The sequence below is a fragment of the Formica exsecta genome, unplaced genomic scaffold, assembly GCF_003651465.1.
Source record: "Formica exsecta isolate Colony F162 unplaced genomic scaffold, ASM365146v1 scaffold36, whole genome shotgun sequence".
Taxonomy (NCBI): Eukaryota; Metazoa; Arthropoda; class Insecta; order Hymenoptera; family Formicidae; genus Formica; species Formica exsecta.
Window position 1 is genome coordinate 218,200 of NW_021850847.1, and position 22,568 is coordinate 240,767.

At 35.5% G+C, this 22,568-nt stretch overlaps 4 protein-coding genes across 8 annotated transcripts in view; 1 reads left to right on the top strand and 3 right to left on the bottom strand.

The window, feature by feature from the left end:
- Nucleotides 1-6: 6 nt before the first annotated feature.
- LOC115238836 lies at nucleotides 7-2,403 on the bottom strand. 4 transcript variants are annotated; one of them, XM_029812950.1, is made up of 5 exons: nucleotides 2,265-2,403; nucleotides 1,513-1,732; nucleotides 1,341-1,428; nucleotides 718-948; nucleotides 7-492 (listed from the first exon to the last, which is right to left on the bottom strand). In XM_029812950.1, the coding sequence occupies exons 2-5, from the start codon at nucleotides 1,725-1,727 to the stop codon at nucleotides 388-390; spliced, it is 639 nt and encodes a 212-aa protein (XP_029668810.1). In that variant the 5' UTR covers nucleotides 1,728-1,732; nucleotides 2,265-2,403; the 3' UTR covers nucleotides 7-387. The 4 variants fall into 4 exon arrangements, with proteins under 4 accessions (XP_029668810.1, XP_029668807.1, XP_029668808.1 ...); XM_029812947.1 differs by having other exon boundaries at nucleotides 7-501; XM_029812948.1 differs by having other exon boundaries at nucleotides 7-501; nucleotides 2,065-2,373.
- Nucleotides 2,404-3,144: 741 nt separating this feature from the next.
- Nucleotides 3,145-8,992, top strand: LOC115238832 (GPI ethanolamine phosphate transferase 2). 2 transcript variants are annotated; one of them, XR_003884551.1, is made up of 13 exons: nucleotides 3,145-3,364; nucleotides 3,822-4,020; nucleotides 4,132-4,341; nucleotides 4,447-4,635; nucleotides 5,059-5,413; nucleotides 5,643-5,839; nucleotides 6,050-6,283; nucleotides 6,617-6,795; nucleotides 7,183-7,412; nucleotides 7,498-7,651; nucleotides 8,002-8,109; nucleotides 8,486-8,652; nucleotides 8,732-8,966. XR_003884551.1 is itself a non-coding variant. In XM_029812936.1 (13 exons), exons 1-13 carry the CDS (start codon nucleotides 3,159-3,161, stop codon nucleotides 8,970-8,972), a joined length of 2,865 nt encoding a protein of 954 aa, XP_029668796.1. In that variant the 5' UTR covers nucleotides 3,145-3,158; the 3' UTR covers nucleotides 8,973-8,992. The 2 variants fall into 2 exon arrangements, 1 of the variants encoding a protein (XP_029668796.1); XM_029812936.1 differs by having other exon boundaries at nucleotides 7,806-8,109; nucleotides 8,732-8,992.
- Nucleotides 8,993-9,431: 439 nt separating this feature from the next.
- Nucleotides 9,432-19,904, bottom strand: LOC115238839 (transmembrane protein 94). The gene is given in 25 exon segments (XM_029812953.1): nucleotides 9,432-10,713; nucleotides 10,802-10,963; nucleotides 11,278-11,371; nucleotides 11,730-11,967; nucleotides 12,189-12,434; nucleotides 12,506-12,680; nucleotides 12,809-13,017; nucleotides 13,110-13,254; nucleotides 13,322-13,465; nucleotides 13,948-14,088; nucleotides 14,636-14,746; nucleotides 14,748-14,862; nucleotides 15,127-15,362; nucleotides 15,519-15,736; nucleotides 16,033-16,126; nucleotides 16,256-16,493; nucleotides 16,564-16,652; nucleotides 16,819-16,925; nucleotides 17,039-17,200; nucleotides 17,395-17,865; nucleotides 18,004-18,197; nucleotides 18,600-18,736; nucleotides 18,869-19,003; nucleotides 19,098-19,268; nucleotides 19,678-19,904. Coding segments are annotated over 25 exon segments (4,131 nt in total). The 5' UTR covers nucleotides 19,704-19,904; the 3' UTR covers nucleotides 9,432-10,640.
- A 364-nt stretch (nucleotides 19,905-20,268) lies between these two features.
- LOC115238802 (protein lifeguard 1-like) overlaps nucleotides 20,269-22,568 on the bottom strand; it is a 5,635-nt gene continuing 3,335 nt past the window's right edge. The window contains exons 3-8 of the mRNA XM_029812892.1: nucleotides 22,231-22,430; nucleotides 22,066-22,119; nucleotides 21,759-21,849; nucleotides 21,537-21,662; nucleotides 21,094-21,243; nucleotides 20,269-20,798 (exon numbers count right to left, since the gene is read on the bottom strand). Coding sequence (XP_029668752.1) covers nucleotides 20,649-20,798; nucleotides 21,094-21,243; nucleotides 21,537-21,662; nucleotides 21,759-21,849; nucleotides 22,066-22,119; nucleotides 22,231-22,430 — 771 coding nt within the window. The 3' untranslated portion in view covers nucleotides 20,269-20,648. The remainder of the gene's footprint in view (nucleotides 20,799-21,093; nucleotides 21,244-21,536; nucleotides 21,663-21,758; nucleotides 21,850-22,065; nucleotides 22,120-22,230; nucleotides 22,431-22,568) is intronic.

Genomic DNA, 22,568 nt, shown 5'->3' on the forward strand with positions numbered 1-22,568 from the left:
AAATTAAATTTTTTTTATTTTTGTATACATATATATTTATTAAAGTTCTTTATTTTTATAAAAAAAGAAAAAACTACGAAGCGACGCATTAAAACATTTAACTCAACGTATTGACGACTAGTCGTCGAAGAAAAACGAAAAAAGTAGCGATTTTAACACTCTTCTCTCGATCACGAGAGACTCTTATTCAATATTTGCCCTGCATATTTGGGAAACAGGCGTTAAAATGCTTCTGTCTTTCTCTCTGTGAGGTAGGCATCAGAATCCTTCGCGTCTTTATTTGTTCGACGAAAGCGAGTCCCGGTGAGACAGTTCCTGGGCATTTTCTTCGAGGCTGCGTGAACCATTCTCGATTTAAACCCTCGGAAAACAAAACAACGGAGAATTCTAAGACAGCAGCTCCACCTCCGCCTGGATGTTCTGGCGCGCCTGTTCCTCCAGCTTGTCGCGAAACTCCATGGTGGCGAAGATGTTTGGGATCTGCAGGAAGTTCTGCAACACCTAACGAGCATAGGAACATCCGTAAAGAAGAATACGATAGCGTTAAATCAAATTTCTTTTCTTACATAATTTCTAGGTAAATTTAATCTCTAATCTTATAGATATTCTCTATTTATATCAAAAAGATTAAGATTCATCGCGATAATTTTTCTGCAATTCGAATTCTCGCAAACTCTTAACAAGATGCATTCTTCGGTTATACAGGGTAATCTTTACCTTCAGTCGCAGTGCTGTGTACATGGGTTCGCTGAGGAAGGAGTACTCTCCGCGTATTCGCTCCCTATACTCGGCATAACTATCCGGAGAGGAGCCGAGCACCGCCATGTCCAGGTCCAGAAAGTAGTGAGCGTCTTCGCCACCGAACGCACCCCCTACTTTATGCGCCTCGGTGCTATGAGTAGCCGCCACTTTGAGCAGGGCGCACGTTTCTTCTCTGAGCTCCGCATCCTTTTCAAGGGATTATAAATTATTACTTCATGTCATATCTACGCTAATACAAGGTAGATGTTTATTTTTATCGTTTTTCGCGTTCAGCTCTGATATCCTAATCTACTAATATAGTCACAAATTTAATATAATAATTTTTAGTGAAATAAATAACATCGTGTTTTTATTCTTTGCTGATTTTATCTTAGAATCGGAAAAAATTGCGCTTTATTTTCTTTTTATTGTTATTTTTTAATAAATATAAAATGTTTATAATATAAACTTCTTTCCGAAGAAACAAACATTTGTTCTTTTGGATCAAACTGTTATATTTTGCAACGCAAACTATATATTTATCGCATTTGTATTAACATACTTGGATACTCGACTTGAAATCGATGGAATATACTAACCAACGGAATTTCCGCTTCATCGGCGAAAGCATTGAAGTGTTCGAGATTTTTATCCTCGCCGTCTAGAGCCTTGGGATCGTACTCGAAACTGCAACAGAATTTTCGGATTAGTATCAGTAGCGATAAAAATAATAGTAATTTAATAATAAAAATATAGAAATACGTCACTCACTTTTGAAAGAATATGGCGAGCAGGACGGCACGTGGATTTTTTAGATTTCCTTTGATTTCATAGTAATGGTTTAGCTTCTCCCTGAGCGAATCCAGATTGTGGTATGTGCGTTTCTCCTCCGAGTAGACCTCCTGCAGGCGCGTGAACCAGGCATCGCAGACTGCGGCGTCCAGGCCTTCCGTAGCCTCTTTCCAACTATCCTCCAGCGATACCATTGTTGCTGAAATTGTTCCTTCTGTTTAATTCTCGAATAGTATATGCAAACATGAAGATGAGAATTTTATTAATTTATTAATTAGAAGCTGAAATATGTATTTATCATAAAGACACACCGATACATTTATAATGTCTGAAAACAATATTTATTCATAAAAGAAGTATTTGCCAAGAATAGGAAATTAACGTAAAATCCGTTTGAAATAAACCAGTTGAGAGATTTAAGTGATCATATTTGTAACGATTGGCAATTCAACGCACACAAAATTGCGATTATAAAAACTATATTTATATATTTACATATTTATATATTTATATATTTTTTTATTTATTTACAGGTAGACAAAGATATTAATGCCGCAAAAATCGGAGCAGAGTCGCGGTATTTGATATCCTACGTTCCAAAATTTGAGGATCCGAAGAAAGGTCAGCACCGAGAATTCGAGAATCCGAATATATTTTTTCAATTTCCTCAGAGATCCATAAATTCCGCCTTACGTAAGCACGAATACGGAGTATACTCGTTATGCACTCACTTGTCCCTTTTGACGGACGAAGGAAGAACCGTGATACGGTAGGGAATAGCAGGAATTACCGAAACATGATTCACGTCACGACCGCGCTTCGCGAAACGGCACTGTCACGCAGAGCGTTTTACGTTGCGTCGCCGCCGTTGGCCGACAAAACAGTCTCCTCCTCCACTTATTGATCACCCACGACGGCTGATTCGAGCCTCTCTACATAAAGTGGCCACTGCACAACCGTGGAGGCGCATATTTTCATCGAGCGTACAAAAATTCTCTCTTGTGCGATTTCTACATACTTTGTGGAAGAAAAAAGATCTCTCTTCGTCCCTTGCGCAGAGAAAATTTCCATCGACACAGCGCTTTTTCAGTCTATGAACGACCTCGAAAACAGAATTTCCATAGTGTTATAATTGTACATTGTTCAATAAAAAATAATTTTTTTTTGCACAAGTAAGAAGATGAACATTTTCCGTAGTTTTTTTTTAACGATATCAATATGATTTCGATTTTGAGAAATTTGTAGTCAAAGTTGCAAAAAAAAAAATTATTTTGATATATTTTACTGTCTTATAGAGAGTTATTATATATGTGATATGTTCATCACAATTTTGGAATTTGGTCATGAATATGCTTTGCGTATGTAATTTGAAAAAAAGATAAGTTTCCACAATGGTTTTTTGTTCACGTATTACTGGTGTTTTATTGCGTATAATAGATGAACATATATTAGCATTCAATCGAAAATTGTCTATAAATGCTGAGATAATCTTTCGCATCGTTTTATGCGCTAATAATCAGTAGAAAAGTACGTGTATAAAAATCAGATTGAACACATTCGAGGGCTTTCGAGAGAATATTCGTGCCAAGTGCCAATCGATTGTCAAATTCGATACCCGGCATGGCATGGCACTGCCCGTAGCTGTAGTGCCTGTCCACAATGGTTGCCGAAAATATGACAAGATGACTGTAAATAACGTATTATTGTTCTATGTAACCTTAATCGCGCCGATTTCTATCGTTTTATTTTTGTACGGTTTCTTTCCGATCGCTCATCATGGCGACGCGGTTGCCTCGCGATCAGATATTCCAAATTACATCGGCAACGTGAGGTAAATTAACCTTATTTTCGCACTCATGCAATTATTAATTAAACGTTGTTAATATCTATATTAATAAATTAAAGTGAATTAAATTTTGTTGATATTTATATAAAATTAATTATTTTAATGCATATTAATATGTATTGATGTTAATATTAATGTTTTATAAAATTAGTGGTTTATATTTATATTATATTTATTAATTTATATTTGTATAATATATTAAAAAGTTATATATTTATTAAAGGTATATGTTTATTAAAGGTTTATTAAAGGTATATATTTATTAAAAGTGATATGTTTTATTGCAAGATATATATTAACAAAGTTTAATATATAAATATTGAATACTATTTCTATCTTTTTCTATCAAATTAGTAAAAATTGTCAATATCTTTATAGATGTAAATGTATATTAATGCACTAATTTAAAAAATATATGTTTATACACACATGCTGTTTTCAGCATAAAGAAACATGCGCTGTATAGACCGATGATAACAAGATTGATAATCATGGTGATCGACGCGCTACGATGGGACTTTGTAGCGGGTCCAACACGAAATGTCACTATGCCAATGACGAGTAAGCTCCTGACAAACTCTTCTGGGTGTTTGTTACAAGTCAAATTGCAATCGCCGACAGTGACAATGCCTAGAATAAAAGTAAAACTATTAATTTTATTATTGATTTTTTGGAAATAACATCTAATGAGATTTCTTTCTTAAAAATGAAACATTTGTGTAACACAGTTTGTTGTTCTTACTTTTCAACAGGCAATGATGACTGGTACAGTACCAAATTTTGTAGATATAGTACTGAACTTTGGGAGTAAACCTCTGCACAATGACAATTTATTGCTTCAAGCAAAGAAGTATGGGCACAAATTGGTATTTTACGGAGATGACACTTGGCTCTCTCTGTTTCCCCATATATTCGAGCGCCATGACGGCACTACTTCGTTTTTTGTTACAGACTTTACAGAGGTAATTACATGTCGCACTGGTAATAAGCTGTATTATGATAATTTCATTGGCAGATCCTTGGGTTTTTCTGCTGATTGCTTATTAGATTGCTAATTTTATAAACAGGTGGATAATAATGTAACTCGACACTTACGACACGAGTTGAATAACAATGATTGGACTGTGATGATTCTCCATTACCTTGGACTCGATCACATTGGTCATGTTGAAGGTCCGTTTGGTGCGTCGATTAAACCCAAATTACAAGAAATGGATAAAATTATCAATAAGATAGCTCAAAGAGTGCAGTATTGGGTTAGTAGCTGAAAAATGCCTTAATTCTCTTAATTCGCTTCGTAATCTCTTTTCTTTTATTTTTTTTCTTTATTTAATCAATCATCTTGTGAAATCATCTTTTAATCCATTTCAACTTCAATTTGATTTTATCATATATCTTTATTGTGCAATTATTTTATTCTATCACCTCAATTCTTTCTCCTTTCTGTACTTGTAACCAGTTACTTGGAAAAGATTTTATCACTTAGACATCATAATTAATTTATTTTTATGATATCATATATTTATTCAGGATATATTACGTGATATATTGCATATAATGTTTACAAGATATTACTTTGTGAATATTTTTGTGAAAATTATAATTACGTTACATTTATTTAATGCATAATAAAATAATATCCACTAGTAGTTTTTACTTACCCGCTGGGTTATTTTTAGAACACCGACGGGATACCCGCGCTCTTCATCATCTGTGGCGATCATGGGATGAAAGACTCGGGCGGTCACGGCGGGTCGACACCGCAGGAAACAACGGTGCCGTTTATCGCGATAGGAGGAACTCGCTGTTCTCATCGGGAAAACGGTGAACCGGTTAAAATCGAGCAACTTGACATAGCAGCAACGCTGTCGACTGCCTTTGCATTACCTATTCCTTGCGCAAACCTCGGCTCCTCGTTCTTGGACAGCATTTACGATCTGGACGATAGTAAACGACTATTTCTTCTCCATTACAATTCGAGGCAGGTGCTCGATCATTTCCGGAAGCTCGTCTATCGAGAATCACAAATTGAATGTGAGTATTGATTTAGTTATTCACGAATCTCTGGATATATTATAGAAATTAGTAGCCAAGAAGGTGAGAAACATAAAATTTTAGAAATGGAGAAATTAAGAAATCGATTGTTTATACTTTCCGCTTCTGTCATCTCATTATCGATCGACCTTATCTTCTGATATCTCATCCTGCAAAATATTCCGAATTAACGGATATATGAATCGAGCATTGCTACGATAACTTCCAGATGTGAACCGGAAGTATTTGGATGTTGTGAATTTGCATGCTGCTTGGTTGAAGACGAATGAAAGATCAAGCAGGATGGTCGGGATGATTGTCTCGTCTTACAACGTGATTCTTACAGAAATGAAGGATGCCCTAATCAGCAGCATAGTCGAGTACGACTTTCGTCCGATGGCTCTTGCCATGCTCTTTCTGTGTCAGGTGAGTAAAATATACAGATAATTAAAAAATTCAAGATATCAGAGATCAAAAAAGAGTATTGAGTTTATAATCCTCAAAAAAGAAATCCTCTGTTATTTAAATATAAGTTCTCTAGTAGATATAATTTCCTGTAGATAGATATATACAATTTCTTCTGAACAGATTGAATTGAATTAAGAACTTTATAAATTATTCTACACCTTCTTTCAGATACTCGTAATTTTGTTTTTTGCACGAAAAGTAGCTTGGACTATGCATTTCTTGAAAAAATCCTTCTTGATATGTTTTTTCTCGTGTCTGGGGATATATTATTTTTCCAATTCTGAAAGCGTGACGTTGCTTCATCTGACGAGTATATTCAATGCTCTATTGTTCCTACTCCTCGTCAGCATCTTATACATAAACTGTGTTCTTTGCGTAAACAGCGAATTATCTCTCATAAAGGTGAGAAACTATTTATTTAATTTTCAAAACTAAATATGTAGATTAAGACTGATAACTGTTGATTAAATGTCTACATATTTATTTTCATATATTGAAAATTTAAACAAAAATGCTTAAAAATCATAGAATTCTCAAAATTGTTTTACAAAATTTGAGTAGACATTTTGTTACGGTTTAATTACAAAGCGAAACATATCCATTCTATAATTTTTATGATATACGAATCTGATAATAGAGTTTCTATTACATTTTTTATTTGTCGAAAGTTTAAAAAAAAAAAAAAAAATTTTTTTGAGATGTCCTTAACGTGTTATAATTTTTAATTGGACATAGTTCACAAAGAAGCCAAGGATATGTGGAGTGTTCGAAATCGGCGCGTTATTGCATATAGCGAGCCTTGCAGGCAGCAGCTTCATCGAGGAGGAGCATCAGACGTGGTATTTCTTCTGGTCCACTACGGTCTCATATTTCCTCTATCGTTGCTTCACGAGGTTGTTCGCGTATGAACGATAGTGAGTATATTAAATACATTACTTTTTATCTAAAAAAAGACTAGCAATTAATTAATAAAAATTTTAAAAAGGTTAGAAAATTTATATATATTATTTTTATCGATAATATTTAATATTTTTATTATTTATTAAACTATTTTAATTTATAAACGTATTTTATGTATGAAGAATCTAATAATCGTTTTTATAAGTTATATATAGAGTGAAGAAAAAAAATAACACAAGTGTTAGATAGGACATTTTCTAAAATCTACAGTTTTCGAAATGGCGTTCCGTTATTTTTTTTTCTTCACCCTATATAAAAAAATAATAAAATTTGCATCAGATTCGAATGTTCATTACGTCTCAGCTGAATCTTTCACTAGCTAACAGTGTGGTATACAATAGCGATCTTACGAGCGATCTAAGGGTGCGAACCGGGGTGGATCGACGTTACGGGAATTCTAGGCATCCGCGCCACTTAGAACTTTGCGCTAAGCTATTATTGCTACTGATAGGGCATAGAGTTCTGCGAAAGCTAAACAGCACCGGTGACAAATGGGCGCACCTACCCGACTTAGCTTGCTGGTTGAAGGAGGACAACAGCAAAATCGGGATGACGCTCCTGCTTCTAGCTGGTGAGTGTCTTTAAACTTGGTGATGAGAGTTTTATATATAGAATGTTTCATGACAAGCTTTTCCAATGCGATATTCGTCTTACAGCGCTCGTTCTTCTGATCTGGATCGCGTATGTATGCGAAGACAAGGAATACAGATGGCAATCGTTGATATTTAATACGGCCGTTGCGGCATGTATATATCTTCGTCATATGGCCAACAATGCCGTTCTGAGAATTCCATTATATTTCTCGTCTAGGTAAATATATAACACAATATAATACAGTAATATTATACAATTACTGTACAATTGGCATATATATATTCCGTATAAAATTCAATTTCTAAATCATTTATCGAAACAATTATGCGAATAATAATAACAAAGCACGGTTAAATTTCGTTTGCCGCAGTGGAATATATGAAGTACAGATGTTTTGGGGAATAATAATGCTGTTCCTTCTAAGCTATGGCTATCGAGTGACATTAATAATTAGACGCGACAAGCAACGTTTCGCGAGTACAATGCTATTTTTTATCATCAATTTCTGGGTGATGATTTCGGCGATGCTGCACCAACCATACAACGTGATCTTGTTGCCGCTACAGATCGTTGCGAGCTCGACGATTGACACTGCATTGAAAGAAAACAATTTGACGCTCGATCTCGGCGTCTTTGTGCACTGCTGGCTCGGCAACGTATTTTATTTCTATCAGGTAAATATCCCCGTGGATTTCCCAAATCCTTGATTTTTATATTAATATATTAAAATTATATTTAAATATAATATCTATAATATAAAATCCTTTTTCAAGTGGCCCTGTTAGTATTGCTATATAATAACACATATTATATTATTAATAGCATATAAAAAGATTGATAAAGTTTATCAGTTTCATCGACAAAACTTATAGCAACAGATGACAAATTTTTTCGATTAATTTTATAGGATGTTGTTTCGATGAAAAGTTAAGTTTGATAAACTGTTATTATTGCGAATTCGGAATATTTATTTGAATATTTATTTTGTTTATTTTGTAAAAATTAAGCTAATAATTTATTGTAATATATAATGCGTGATTAATGTTTCAGGGAAATTCCAATAGCCTCGCGAGTATAAACATCACAGCGGGATACGTCGGCTTACGTTCCTATATGCCTCTTATTACCGGCGTATATTTAATCATCAACACTTATTCCGCTCCCGTCCTGGCTTATTTCCTGCTCGTTTACCGTCGACAGTCAAGCGAGACACATTGGTAAGTCGCTTTGCGAATTCTAAAGTTCTCTTTCAATTAGTTATCGAATCGTTACGAATGAATGGGTTTGTATTTACAGCACGGATATCATTGCGCGTACGAGCAGTACTTTCATCGCGTGGAGATTACTAACAATGACCGTTTACATGATCATCGTCGTTGGCCAGCGTCATCATCTCTTCATATGGTCGGTGTTTTCACCGAAATTGTTGTACGAAGCGACGTATTCCGCGATGATATGCTGTAGCGTGCTATTGGCATTGATTGTGATTACACTGCAAACTGTAATAATTCCTAGTTACATATCATACAAGAATTAAACCAGCAGAAATCAAATATACATATTTGTGTTTTTTTGACAAACAAGTAATTAAAAATTTATATTTTACACAATTAAATAAAATGTATTATTTAATTTTCGCCTTAAAAAGATCTACTTTATTTTGGAAAGCTGAATCTAGGACTAATAAAGTATTAATCAGATCAGAATAATTAATGAATATGTTACGTTAATGGAAATTTAAATATCGTTTAGAATCGAACATCTTTGATTGATCGAAATTGTATATTCTTTACTCTTAATTTTCTCTTAAATTCTCATTGATCTTCCAACACTTCGACACACTTTATGCAAAATAATATTGCGCAATTTAGTGTGAAAAAATGAGTGAGAGACAAGATATAATACTTGTATAAGTAATCAATGTGGACCAATGATGAGGGAATGCAAGGAGAAAAATTAAATTTATGTGGAGATTTAGTTGATTAATAATAAATAAAAGTTTGCTAAGAATACAGAGGTTTGAATGTATTTCTGTTTAAAAAACAAAATCTCGACAATTACATCGCATTTTATCACTTGTGGTAGTCGACAAAAGTTTGTACGATCAAAATATCTGATTATTTCACAATCAAAGAACCTCGTACCAGCGAGACTTTCATTTAAAATTCGAATTTCTTGATAGGACTTGCAGTCACAATCTCTCGCCGAGTACATTTAATTTGCTAAAATTTCCTAATCACAAATAAGTACAATCTCTAAACACAAATAAGTTACTATCACAATAGGAACATTTATGTACAAGTTAGTCTACATAGCATTAAGATCATCAAATACAAGATTCATCAGATTCATCAGGTACTCTCGCGTTGCTACGGATTTTGAAAAAATCTCTGAAATAAATCTTTCAATAATTATTTTGAGATTTTTCGCTACATAAATTATAAAATCGTTTTTTTAAACGATTATTTAGGGAAAAACGAAATTCAGGGATTAATGATACCTATGTATGGGCATCTAAAATTATGATATAATCACGAGAAAAGTCATGCGCTCCAATGATTATTACGGCTTGTATAAAGAAACTCGGCGTCATAGAAATTACTTTATCAAGCAATCTTACAAAATATAATAGAAACTCTATTCCGCAATGTATATCGCGTGAAAGAAATTCTGCACAATGCCCGTTTAAGCTCATAATTGATGACTCCGTCAATCATAAATTATAAATATGCACGTCGTTTTAGAAAAATACCAATGCTCTATTCCTATCTATCGTTTGGCAATATTTGACATTAATTAAGTACATGAATCTCTCTGTCAAAACCGTTCTAAATCCTTAGAGCTTGCAACAACTGAAGTATAACATCTGTATAATATTTGTAATTATTCCTATATATTAATAGCTCTGCAGCAAATATCTCTTCAAGATGACTTGAACAGGCTAATAAGAAACAACTACAGATGAAAGTGCTTATAATTCCTGTACAAATACTTTAAATATATGTGACGCTGAAATTCTATAAATCATAATATATATTTATAATATTTATAGGAGAAAATAGGAATTATTTTTTTATCTGCGCTTGATCCTTAAACAGTCTGTTCAAATTATGGTAATAATCAAATTATAATACACTTAATATTATACCCGTATTTCTTTTTTTAAACACATTTGTGATGAAGACAAACGATGCCGCAAACTGAACTAAAATGGCGAATTCATTCCCAGCTTTGTGCCAAATTCTAGACGTGCTCTTTTCTGGTATCTAACATTGACTCTGAAATAAGGCAGAAACATTAATTTAACGAATCGGATTGTATCTTTCTTTTGTGAACAATTAAAAGTATTTAGAGAGGATAGCTTACTTGATCTCTTGCCACTTGATTAACTCGTTAATCGCGAATGTCAGTGGAATAGAGAGTAAAAAGAACAATGGCATGTATATTGGAAAGTTCTCGATCTTTTTGCCTTCTTCTCGCCAAAATCTGCGGAACACTACGCCAGAGAACGCCGCTTGCACACATAATCTGTAATAATAATGCAACGATCACTTGTATCTTGTCTCTCTTAAAATAAAACACTATCAATTTTACCAATATTCGCAGAATTGGGAAGTATTAAATAATAAATTAGCGTATCATGTAAGAATTTTAAAATTGTATATAGTTAAAAATGTAAAGGTGATTTCGGCTTTAAAAAATCTATTAAAAGAAAAAATTAAGGAAAGCTTAAAAAAAAAGTAAAAAAAAATTGTAACGATTCCTTAAATTTTGAGTAATGATAATGAGTTACTTTTATAAAGTAACTTTCCTAATTCTTTCCCTTAGAATCTTTCACTTACACAATAAGCACACTGAGAAACCAAGTGCAATTATTCATAGGATTTTTCCTCCATATAGAGTATTCCCTATGCACAAAGCTGACAGATATCGTAACTGAAAGAGAAAAGATTAATATTAATGAACAAGCTTTTATTATGTATTTTGAATATATACATTAATTTTTAATGAATATATTATTATTATTAATACACATAACTTTTCTTAAATTCTGTTTCAAATAAGATCATTAATATAAGTTTTCTCTTAAAAAAGGATTGAAAAAATTTGAAATGTATGTGGAAGCAAGAAAAAGTGAATTTGTAACCAATAGTAATTATTTTAATTAACGAAAATTGAGAGATTAAAGCTGCGTGATTTTGTTTTCAACTTCATTTCACAAATAGATAACTTTTTAAACAAAATCTAATAGTCAATAATATATTGTACTAATATCATACTGGGAAATAATTACCAAAGTGCAGAACTATAAGGGTCAGGGCGAAATGTTGCACGACAAGGATGACGATGGGTTTGCTGCCCCAGCCGTTCCAAATCTGGTCCCGCGGATCCGGATATATATACAGGCACTTGGAATTCTGCGGCATATAGATGGGGCAGAGGGACAGAAAGGAGACGCACTGCGACAGGATCACCGTGATCATCGTCGGTAGAAACTTGCTGCCATAGCACCACAACACGAATAGCGTGATCTATTTATAACACATTCAGATTAATTCCGTTTTTTTTTTCTTTCTTCCAAACACTGTTCGGATTAGCTGCAGATAAATAAGCAGTTTAAGAACCTTTTAAATAAATTGCATTGGGGAATGAGAGCGACATTCTTTTTTTTTAAATAGATTTAGTTTAAACCGCGCGAGTTTCGAAGGAAACACCGGAGTGATTCTTATACTGTGTATTCACCCTCTCTCACCTCTCCATTGACTATGCACTGATTCTTCCCGGTAGCGCGTTGCATTATCGTCGAATCTATCGGCGTGGCGATCATGGACGTCGACAGCACGGGGATGATCAAGCAGCACAACCAGAGTATCTGATCGATGGAGAACAGTGGCGGCAGTAGCAAGAAAGCCGATAATGTTTGCGTGAAGGCAAGCGTGACCGAGCAGCATAGCCAGAATTGCATGCAGTTCCATAGATTCTTCATGTAATGACGAGCCTGTACATGTAGGAAAAGATGAAGATATAAATATTGTTCGTATAATGTATATGTCGAGTATAACATCGTACCTCCATAATGAGATGGAAAATCGCTACGGGATCCTCTCGCTTCACGCTCAACGAGCACGCAACGGAATTGAGCGCTCTACTGAGGTCGACGGGAGAGATTCCTTGGTCCTCCGTGGTGGGCATCAACACGGACACTTTCTGACATACTTGAGGATACAACGGCTCCACCGCCACTCTGTGCGATGAATTTACAAAGCTTTTATAAAACTCGCGGACGAATAGACGAGATTAAGAATCGCGTTCAGAATCTTAGTTCCATTGAGAATCTTATTAGACTGTAGATCACAAAGGGAGTAAAATTACCCGGCGTCAGCCTGCATGAAGATCGGCATGTTCTCGGCGTTGGCGGATGAACCGAGCACGCATACCACCTCGCCATAATCCTGCATGATGTGCAGCATCTCGCGTGTCACCGTGGTGTTGCAGTCGGTGAATAGAGACACGAGCAGCGGCACGTTATCGATTAGTTCTATGTGTGGACGTATCTTGTCTATGCCTCTCGGTAGTTTCGCCTATTCAGGGTCAGTTGTATGACATATTATATATAATATATAGTTATAGTTAATGATTATACAGTTTAATCTGAAAAGGGAGATTCGCTTACTCTGTTGGACAGATCGAAATTGACCGGCGCGCTTTGTTCGGTGCTATCGGTGAGGCAGCTCAAGGACCTCCAGGCCTCCTGACCCGAACCCAGATCGACGCTCTGCACCAGGACACTATCCTCGCTTCTCATCGTATCCTGTTCCCTGAAGTACAGAATTCGCTTGGGAGTTAAATTCTATCATCCACGCATTTTTAGATATCGTTTCTTACCTGTGGCTCATAGCGCTCTTGGCCTGCGAAGTCCCTGTGTTGTTCCATTCGGTGGTCTCATCGTCGAACTTCACTGTCGTGAAATCTGTATTAATGGCACTCGGTGCCGACAAACTCATCGCTCGGCTGTTGTTCAGGTTGGTGCTAAAACGAAAGGCATTCTTTCTTGATGAATACGTCCTCGACTTCTCTAAATACTTAAATCGTAATCGATAGAAACACATCAATGCCGATCGCCAGAAGCCAAGAGAGTGCGTTAAGTTGTCGCAAATTCGATAAAGCTTTCAAAGTAATAAATCGTTGAAAATTTTTCTATCATGCTGCGCTTTTTTGCAATTAATAGAATGCATAAGAAAGTTTTTTTTATTATACTTCTTCATGTTATTTCCTTCGATCAAATTTTTTCCATTTTCTAAATAATAATATAAAGAAATTTTAAGCCACTTCTCCGGTTGAAACTTTCGAAATCAGTTTCTACAAGATTTTATTAAGGTAACTTACACATTCTAGGATTAATATCGTCCTGTTAATATCTTTCTTTTTTTTTCTTTGAAAAGCAAAATGAAAGTTCGATTTTATAATATAATAGGTAGTATTAATCTCTACATGTAATCGGTGTAACGTACCGAGGTAAGACACGATTAAGCAAGTGGCTGGCCTCGTCCATGCAGGAGTAATTAGGCTGATGAGATTGGGCCGTGGGTGAAGGAGTGGGTGAGGACATGGCTGCCGCCTGGCTCACCCACCAACCCACTGGACTCTCGGACCTGATATTGTCATGTGTGTGTGTGTTAGTTACAATCAAGTATATGAGCGTGTATCTCTTCTTCTCGTATGAGTGTCGTGTATTCGCGTGATCAAATGCTGGGCATCGACTCGCAATCTCATTATCGCTCCAACTTTGTTCAGAAATATAATTATTTAACAGAAATGATACGGATATAAATAGAGGTATATTTATAATTTATTTTAAATTTATATTATTTACGATAATATATGAACAAAATTATTAGAGAGAGAATTTTTAAAAATATTCCCGTATTCCCAACAAAACTACATGAGAATTGCCTGAGAATTTTCTAGGTAAAAAAGAGAGAAATCCTTGAGAATTCCAGGTTTTTTCAGGGGTAGACACCCTAGTATAAAGCATTTTTAGTTACACATGTGGAACTTGCGATTCGACGCCCCGAATAAAAAATGAAATATTAGTATCACATATCAAGTATTAGAACACTGCAGCCAAACAATGGTGTGTGTGGCATTATCTGAGATTATATGTAGGATGCCTCGGAGAATTCGGAGGAAAAAATTGACGGTGGCATATGCGGATATCTCTCCAGCCATTGCTGTCTCCTGCAATATACACGTATACATCTTACATTCAAGCTCTTGGCAGTTTGTTCTCTCTAACACGAATTAGAAAATTTGTGCCTGATATTGCATCGTGACCATGCCGATGAAGACCTGATTGCATTGAACGTCGAAGCAGCCTTCAATGTTGCTCACATCGTCATCCTTATTTTCGTTGCACAACAAAGAATCTAAAGAAAAGCGAAGAACACTTTTTAAATGAAATATTTGCGAAACAAAAATTTATTTTGTTCAAAAAATTTTAATATAAAAAATAGAATAAATAAATTATATATAAATTAAAGACTATACACATACAAAAATAGAATAACAAAAACAGAAGATTATTTTTTCCTCGCTTTACTTTCGCTATTCTTCATTTTGCAATTATTAAAATCTTTTTTTCGTTATACAATATTTAAAAAAAGAAGTATCAGATTAATGACTGCATCAACCTGTCGAATGAAACTGCCCAAGTATTCCTCGTACTCTGGGATCGAGAACATTTCTAAAGTCCCACGGCAGAGGGGTCGGGCTTCTATGGGGTGTGTACAAGTGTTTACTGTCCGCGGGAAGTTCCATATATATTTCGGACATCTTATCCCTGATGGCGCGTGTTAATGGTCGATAAGCGAACGCGGTGCAATACGAGGTCAAGCTCGTTCTCTGATAGAAGTCCTGCACTTTTTTCCTGCGATGACGAAAAAAAAGATCGTCAGAGCGTGAAGTTTAATACAAGACATTTCTAAAACGTTCGACCAAGCATTACGAGCGTAATTGGCTAAACATCTTAAAAACCGTTTCGCACAAGTACGAGCAAAGAAATCGAGAGATTGGATAACCGTACCTGTCCGATGCGGAAAGAGGACAGAGATCGTGACCGTCCCAGTATTCGATGCACGAGTCCAGAATTATGTCGGCAGTTCCTTGCGTTAATAATTGCAGACCACCGCCGCTGCGTTCCTTCACAACCACGGCGACCATGTGAGGGAACGGAAACTTCAATTTTGTTGCGATGCTCAGTGAACGCGCGAATTTGATATCACGTCTGACCATTTCTGGTTGCTGTCAACGAAACATTTAATTAGCTCTTTTCAAATTCTGTCTGCTTTCATAATTTATAATAAATATCTATGGTTCAAGTAATTTATTATTTTTTATGAAAATAAATCTTTAAAGAAACAGCTCTAAAAAAAATTAATGTTAACTAATTCAAATCTAAATGTGCAATTGACATGCGTGATGTTTTGTTTCTATTGATGTGGTCAGTAAATGGATGTGCTCTCCAAAATTTTAACAAAGGTTAATCTTATTATACAATGTTCGCAAAATTAGGCATTATAATCATGAATAATACTTGCCACGTGTCTGAATGTGCATAATTGTTGCTCCAATTGAAAAATTTTCTGCGCTTGATCTTGGAAGCCGATTTGCATTGCCAGTTCACACAGACATCTGTTAATATAAACAATTTCAAACTTGCAATTATATTGAAATTTAAACGAGAAGAGAAATCGCAAGCAAAATATATACTGCTTGAACTATCTTTAAGAAACTGAAAAATGACAAATAAAAAATGTGTACCGTCTGTTCGTAACTGGGACCAGATTTTCGTTGTACAGAGCCTCGCAGGTTACATGGCAACAGAACTGCGTGTAATGCTCCTGCGTATCCATGTTGCATGTGTTGAGAAGAATTGCCAGGCCGAGTGGCTTCAACGAGTTGAGATGCTGTCGCCATGAATGATCATCAAATTGCAGCCGGAATGGCAGAGCATGATCGTGCGTGAGATCTAACACCTCAGCGACGGAGTGTGACATATCTGTGGAGTGTCGAAACTGTCATTATCGCTAAATGCCACGTTTTTTTTTGCTATTCCGGTTCTTTCTTACCGTGTTGTACATAAGACGTTCTATTGGATTTCATCTTCGTTTCTTCGGACTCCTGGGTTTTATCCGCTGTTTTGTCCACGCTGCCAGTACTATAAAATAATAAGACTGTAATCTGGTCGACACGATTTTACCGCTGAATTTCATGCAATTTAAGTTACGTTAAATTCCTTTATCTCTTGAAGGAATATCAAATTCTTGAATTTCTAGATACTCGGATTCTTATATCCCGCAATTGGGGGACTACAAGGTGACTACCTCGAGCTTGGTGACAAAGTATTATTCGCGTTACGTAGGAAAAATACTTTCTCCGCTGTGGGATTAGGCCATGAGAGAAGTCCCTTCTTGTCCACGCAACACAATGCCTACAAAAATATGCAAAATATTATTCGACAGTGGTTTACTTTGAAGTATTTTTGACACTCAGTTGTTGATACTTGATATAGTATTTATAATCGATTCATGCTACAATGCTTACAGTCACAGAACCTAGAACATGCAAGATACTCGCAGATCGCGACATCATGTGCTCTTTGCCGAAAAGGATGTCGAAAAAGTATTTCTTAAGTTCAAGCCAGTTGTACACTACATCCGGATGATTGGGACCATTGATGTCCGCGTCTTCGAAAGGATCTATAAACTGAATATTAAAAAATCTATATATATATCTATCATTATATAATTATATATCACATTTTATTTTATTATATATCATAGACATGCAATATATTATTTCATATTGTAAATATAATAACCTAAAAGTCATTTTATTAAAAATCCCGGAAAATTAAAATACTTTTAAGTTTATGCAAATCTGCAAATATTCATACCAACCTGAAGTTTTTTCGCTGAGAGATAGAGCTTGAACAATGCCTTAAAGCGAGCCATGCCGAAGCAATTGAGGAATATCCAGCAAGAGGGGAACACCAATGGCAACAACGGAAGACTCACGGCAATCGGTTGCAACAGGAACATCTCGCTCCAGTGGCCAATACCAAAATAGTTCGCCAAATACAGATAACGGAGCAGATTGATTACGAGAATAACGATCAGAAGTATTGGATAAGCCAGATGTTCGATACAGCAGATCATCAGTAAATGACGCTTGCAATTATGATAGGTGACTGGCCGATCGAGCGCTTGATCCAGCGCCATTCGCAGATTCACCAAGTACGGCGTCTCCTGAAGCTTGTAAATCTTGTTCTTCAGAGGCATGCGAGCCTGCGGCGTAGAGAAGATCTCGTTGGCGCTGTGTACGGGTGGGCTGTAGGTTTCTCTAGTGTGCAAAACCGGCACTTCCGGATCCTGAAAATTCGATCAGTGCAAAAGATTAAATCTCTTGTAAAGAGTTCTTGATTAACTATTCTATCAAATGACTTCTTTATGACTTTGATTAAATTTAAAGTAGCTTAAATATAATATGCTGGACTTAAAATTACATACGTCATACGGCACGCAATATCCGGGTGCTTGTTGACCTGGTTTCATCACGATTATATCACCAGCCACCAATAACGCCCACGGCAAGTTGACTATTTCGCCATCGCGATATGTCCATTGCAGAGTTAGGCAAGGGGACTGTGGACTGCATAGATGCGGATAGTTTTCAGACTTCCATCTGCACGTAGAACGTGCGACTGCAATTTTAAGCATGCATTTATATTCAATATATGTGTGTCACCATGTTAGAAAAATTGTAATATATAAATTGTTCTATAAAATTACTTGCAATCTTAATTTTGAGTGCTAAATTAACGAGAATATTACAAAATATAATCGATTCTGTGACAAATAAAATCATATTCTTAATTTAATGTAGCTTTTAATAAAATATTAAATCTCGGAATCTATATAGAGTAGAGAATCTATATAGATCTATATGAGTAATGCAGAAAATTAAAAACTTGCAACACAAATTATGCTTTTTTTTCGGACATTTTTGTTATAAAGAAATCGACTCTAAAACAGCTAAAGAAATTAAAGTAACAGACTGCGCACTATTCTATGGGATAAATTTAATACATTTTAAAATTACATACCGTTAAGTTGGTCAAGAAGAATTTTCACTCTACGAGGGATCTCTTCGTGTCGTAATTTGTTATCCAGCATGACTAAAATAAAATTCAATACTACTAAACAACAGACTATCAGTCCTTCGTATGGCAGTGTAGAATACCTGCAACGGCACACTCATTTATGGAACACGAGTGTCAGATACTATTACTCGAGCTATTATCTGATAAGCAAACAAAACGGATGAGAAGTAGCCAAGATCTTGCATAAATTTATATTTGTAAAGTCAACGTACCGTGTTTCATTGAGCGTAAAGAACGCAACTATGAGAATAACGGCGTTAATCAACAGCGCAATCGCAGAGGTCCAACAGAGAGTCGTGTACTGGCTGCGATGGTGTAAAGTATCCTTCAGCCAACCTTTGTACTTCCTAAATTGAAAAGAATCGTCACAATGTGAATGCGAGTGTCGTATAAATATGTATTTATACTCGAAATAACCACAATTGCTGTACAAGATACTACTTGTTTCTTCTGTAATCCTCTTCATACTCCTGCAAAACACGTCCAACGTCACGATGCAGTGTATCCAAAGCTATCGTGGTGGTCAAGCCTAAAACTTTTTTAGACTTAGCTTCGGCACTCCCATCCTTCTTAGTATCTTTGCCACTTAATCGGTCGTTCTCCATTTTATTCCTATAAAATGAAAATAAATCAAAAGGTTAATTCACAAACCGTTGAGTCAGTAAAGACGACAAATCAAAAATTTTAATAATATAATCGCTAATAATATCGCGAAAAATGATAGACAAGTTGAAAAATACAGTCGAGAGAACATCGAGATGCCAATGAGGATTATAAGTTTACTAATATTTCTTGAGAGAGAATCGCTGTTTGATACGCAAGAGAGCTTCTTCGAAGTGGTAAATGTTTAGAATAACCCGCTCTTAGATTTTGATAAAAATACACTTAATCGATGTTTTTTTGCATAAAAATAAAGACAGTAAAACTCGTCGCTCGATAGTGTAAAAAGAATTAAAGCGAAAAGAAAATAAGCGTTAAAGATGTCACTTGTGAAGGTTAGAAAATCTGTCATAAATCATACCGATAAAATTCTAGCGATATGAGCATGCGCAGCAATGAAAAAGTACACGAAATTTGAATAAAAATTGATATTTTCACACGTTTGCTATTTATTGTTTATTAAATTCGTGCAAAGTAAAGTTTGCATCGCCTGCTGATTTTAATGCTACGAGATCTATAATTGTATAATTTCACTTGGATTTACAACTTCCTTCCCACGCAAAACGATATCCAAATGTAACGAGGTCTATAACTGTACAATTCTACGTTACTGTGCCTTCCCTCGATTTGCCTTTATCAGGCGCGCGTACACGCGCTCATACACATTCGCACATACACTTGTACCACCTTTGCTCGCTCGTGCGTTCGTGCCCTCGTGCTCGCTCGGACTCGGACTCGGACTCGGAGACTCGGACCGAATGGCGGGAATGGCGGCGAATGCCCAATGTAGCGTCAGTGGTCGGTTATCTTCGGCGTTGTTCGGACACGCTCGGCTCCCACGGTTGCGCGGCGACCGAACTGCGCTACTGCGCAGCCATAGCGACGATTTTTGCTTTTTAAACCTTTGTTTTTAAAATCTAATTGTAAGTAGAGCGGGTTATTCTAAACATTTATATCTTCAAAATTTATCTACGACACGATAAGAAACGCATAATTTTCGAAATCCGCTCGAAATTGCGACAAAACAGCACTCGAAAACATACGATTTGCATGGCTTGGCTTGATATGGCTTGATATTTAGGGCGCGATTCCAGCGAGACGAATCTCGCGAGTCATAAAAATTACAGAATACTGCATTACTGAGCGAAAATACAATCTTACAGAGATGGTTCGTGTCTCTGCTATTCGCAAGATATGTATCACAGAGATTATGTAAGGAATTATAAATAATGTATTTATATAATATAATATGTGTGTATGTGTGTACATACATAATCCAAATATATATGTAAAATAGTATATGAAGGCGATATATAATATATTGGTTTGACGTTATCGATGAAAAAATCCCATGAACATCAATAAGTACTGGTACAGAAGTACTATATCAACGTAAATCTGCGTAGCTGCGAAGACGACTTCGTCGGGACCCAACTCTATTCTGCGTCCACCCATGATTGTCTGGATGTCAAAGTACAAATACTGAAAATGAATAAAATGTTTGATTAATATTCGCTCAGTATATATTATCTGCTCAAATAAATTGTTTCATATTTTTTTGTTTCTTCTAAAAATATTTTTTGTAAATATTAAATATTATTTAAATATAAAAAATTTTTTAAAATATTCTATATGAGATAAATTGAGATACGTTATAATAAATTAGTACATATTATAATTCTCAGAGATGTGAAAAAATTTAGGGATCAAATAAAAATGTATTGAGTATTGCAAAGCAGAAAATTTTTTTCATACAAATTCATATTTGCACACTAACCATGCAGAGCAGTAGTGTTCCAATAATAGAGATTACTAGACGGAAAATCATTATATGAGTGAACAGCAGGATAATTAGCATCGTAAAAATAGCCACGATCGAAACTAGTCCAATCACCATTAGTAAGCCTGGTCTCATTGTCAGATCAAACTGTAATCATATCATAATGTAACAAAAGATTCTTATAATCTTATTTTTTTATATATTTTTCACATTTCGACTATAATATACTTAATATAAAATAAATTAAAAATCAAAGAAATGAAGCTGACAAGAACAATATAAATCTAAATCACATTTGCAACAAAACATTAAAAGAGATAGATAGACCATATAATTTTTCCCAGTGTATAACATGTATCAAATAGCATAGTCTATTACTAAATTGGAAAGACATAAAATTACAAAGAAAATATAGCAAAGACTAGTAGAGAATTCTTTACCTTAGAGAACGTTGCTACAAGAGCTATTATTATCGTGACAACTGTGGTCATGCCCATAACAATAAGTATTACTTCAATGCTATAAAACACGGAGACGAAGGCGGCCAAGTATGACATTCCCAGCGTCTGCGACGCGATATCCAGAATGATTTCAACTGGATTAATTTACATTAATCACCCATTGCAAGGGTAAAGAAGGAAAGTTGAAATTGAGAAATTTACCAGCAGGAACAGGCATATGTAATTGTATGGAGGTGTTCGCCTGGCGTGCACAGAACAGGCCACAGCACAATAAGCGACAATAAAGAAAACCCTATTGAAATTCAATAAGATTTTTATAATTAGATTTAAGTTTATCGAATAATGCATAGAATTCTTCTCATTTATCGATAATTCTATTAGAATTGTATTAAGTAAAAGAGAAAAATAAGAGAGAAAATAGAGTTTTCTCTCTTTCATTCTTATCTTTTTTTACTTAATACAACAGAAACAGCTTTTGCACAAGTGCCAAAGAAATTCCCATTCTTACATGGCGACGATCCACAGGTACCAGTGCAGTATCATAAACTTCTGTGCTTCGTATCTGGAAAGTAATTTGAAGAATCATTTTATAAACCAATGTATAAAATTAGAAAAATAGAAAGAGCAAACAGTTTAATTCAGATACAGAAAGCTCTTCCTCGGATATACTCACACAAACATGAAGATAGATATAACGAGGATGGTAAATGTCAATTGCAATGTAAGGAGGCAAAAGACCTTGCGGATGAAACTCCGTCTGATCGCGGCCTCCTTGAAGTCGCCAACATACTCGTCGGCGTCATCCTCCGGTAGTATGTGCCTCCGGCGCTGCTCTCGTATCCATGCTTTGTACAGCTCCAGATTCTCTCTTTCAGGCAAAAGACGAAACTCCGTCTGATCGCGGCCTCCTTGAAGTCGCCAACATACTCGTCGGCGTCATCCTCCGGTAGTATGTGCCTCCGGCGCCTCCGGCGTATCCATGCTTTGTACAGCTCCAGATTCTCTCTTTCC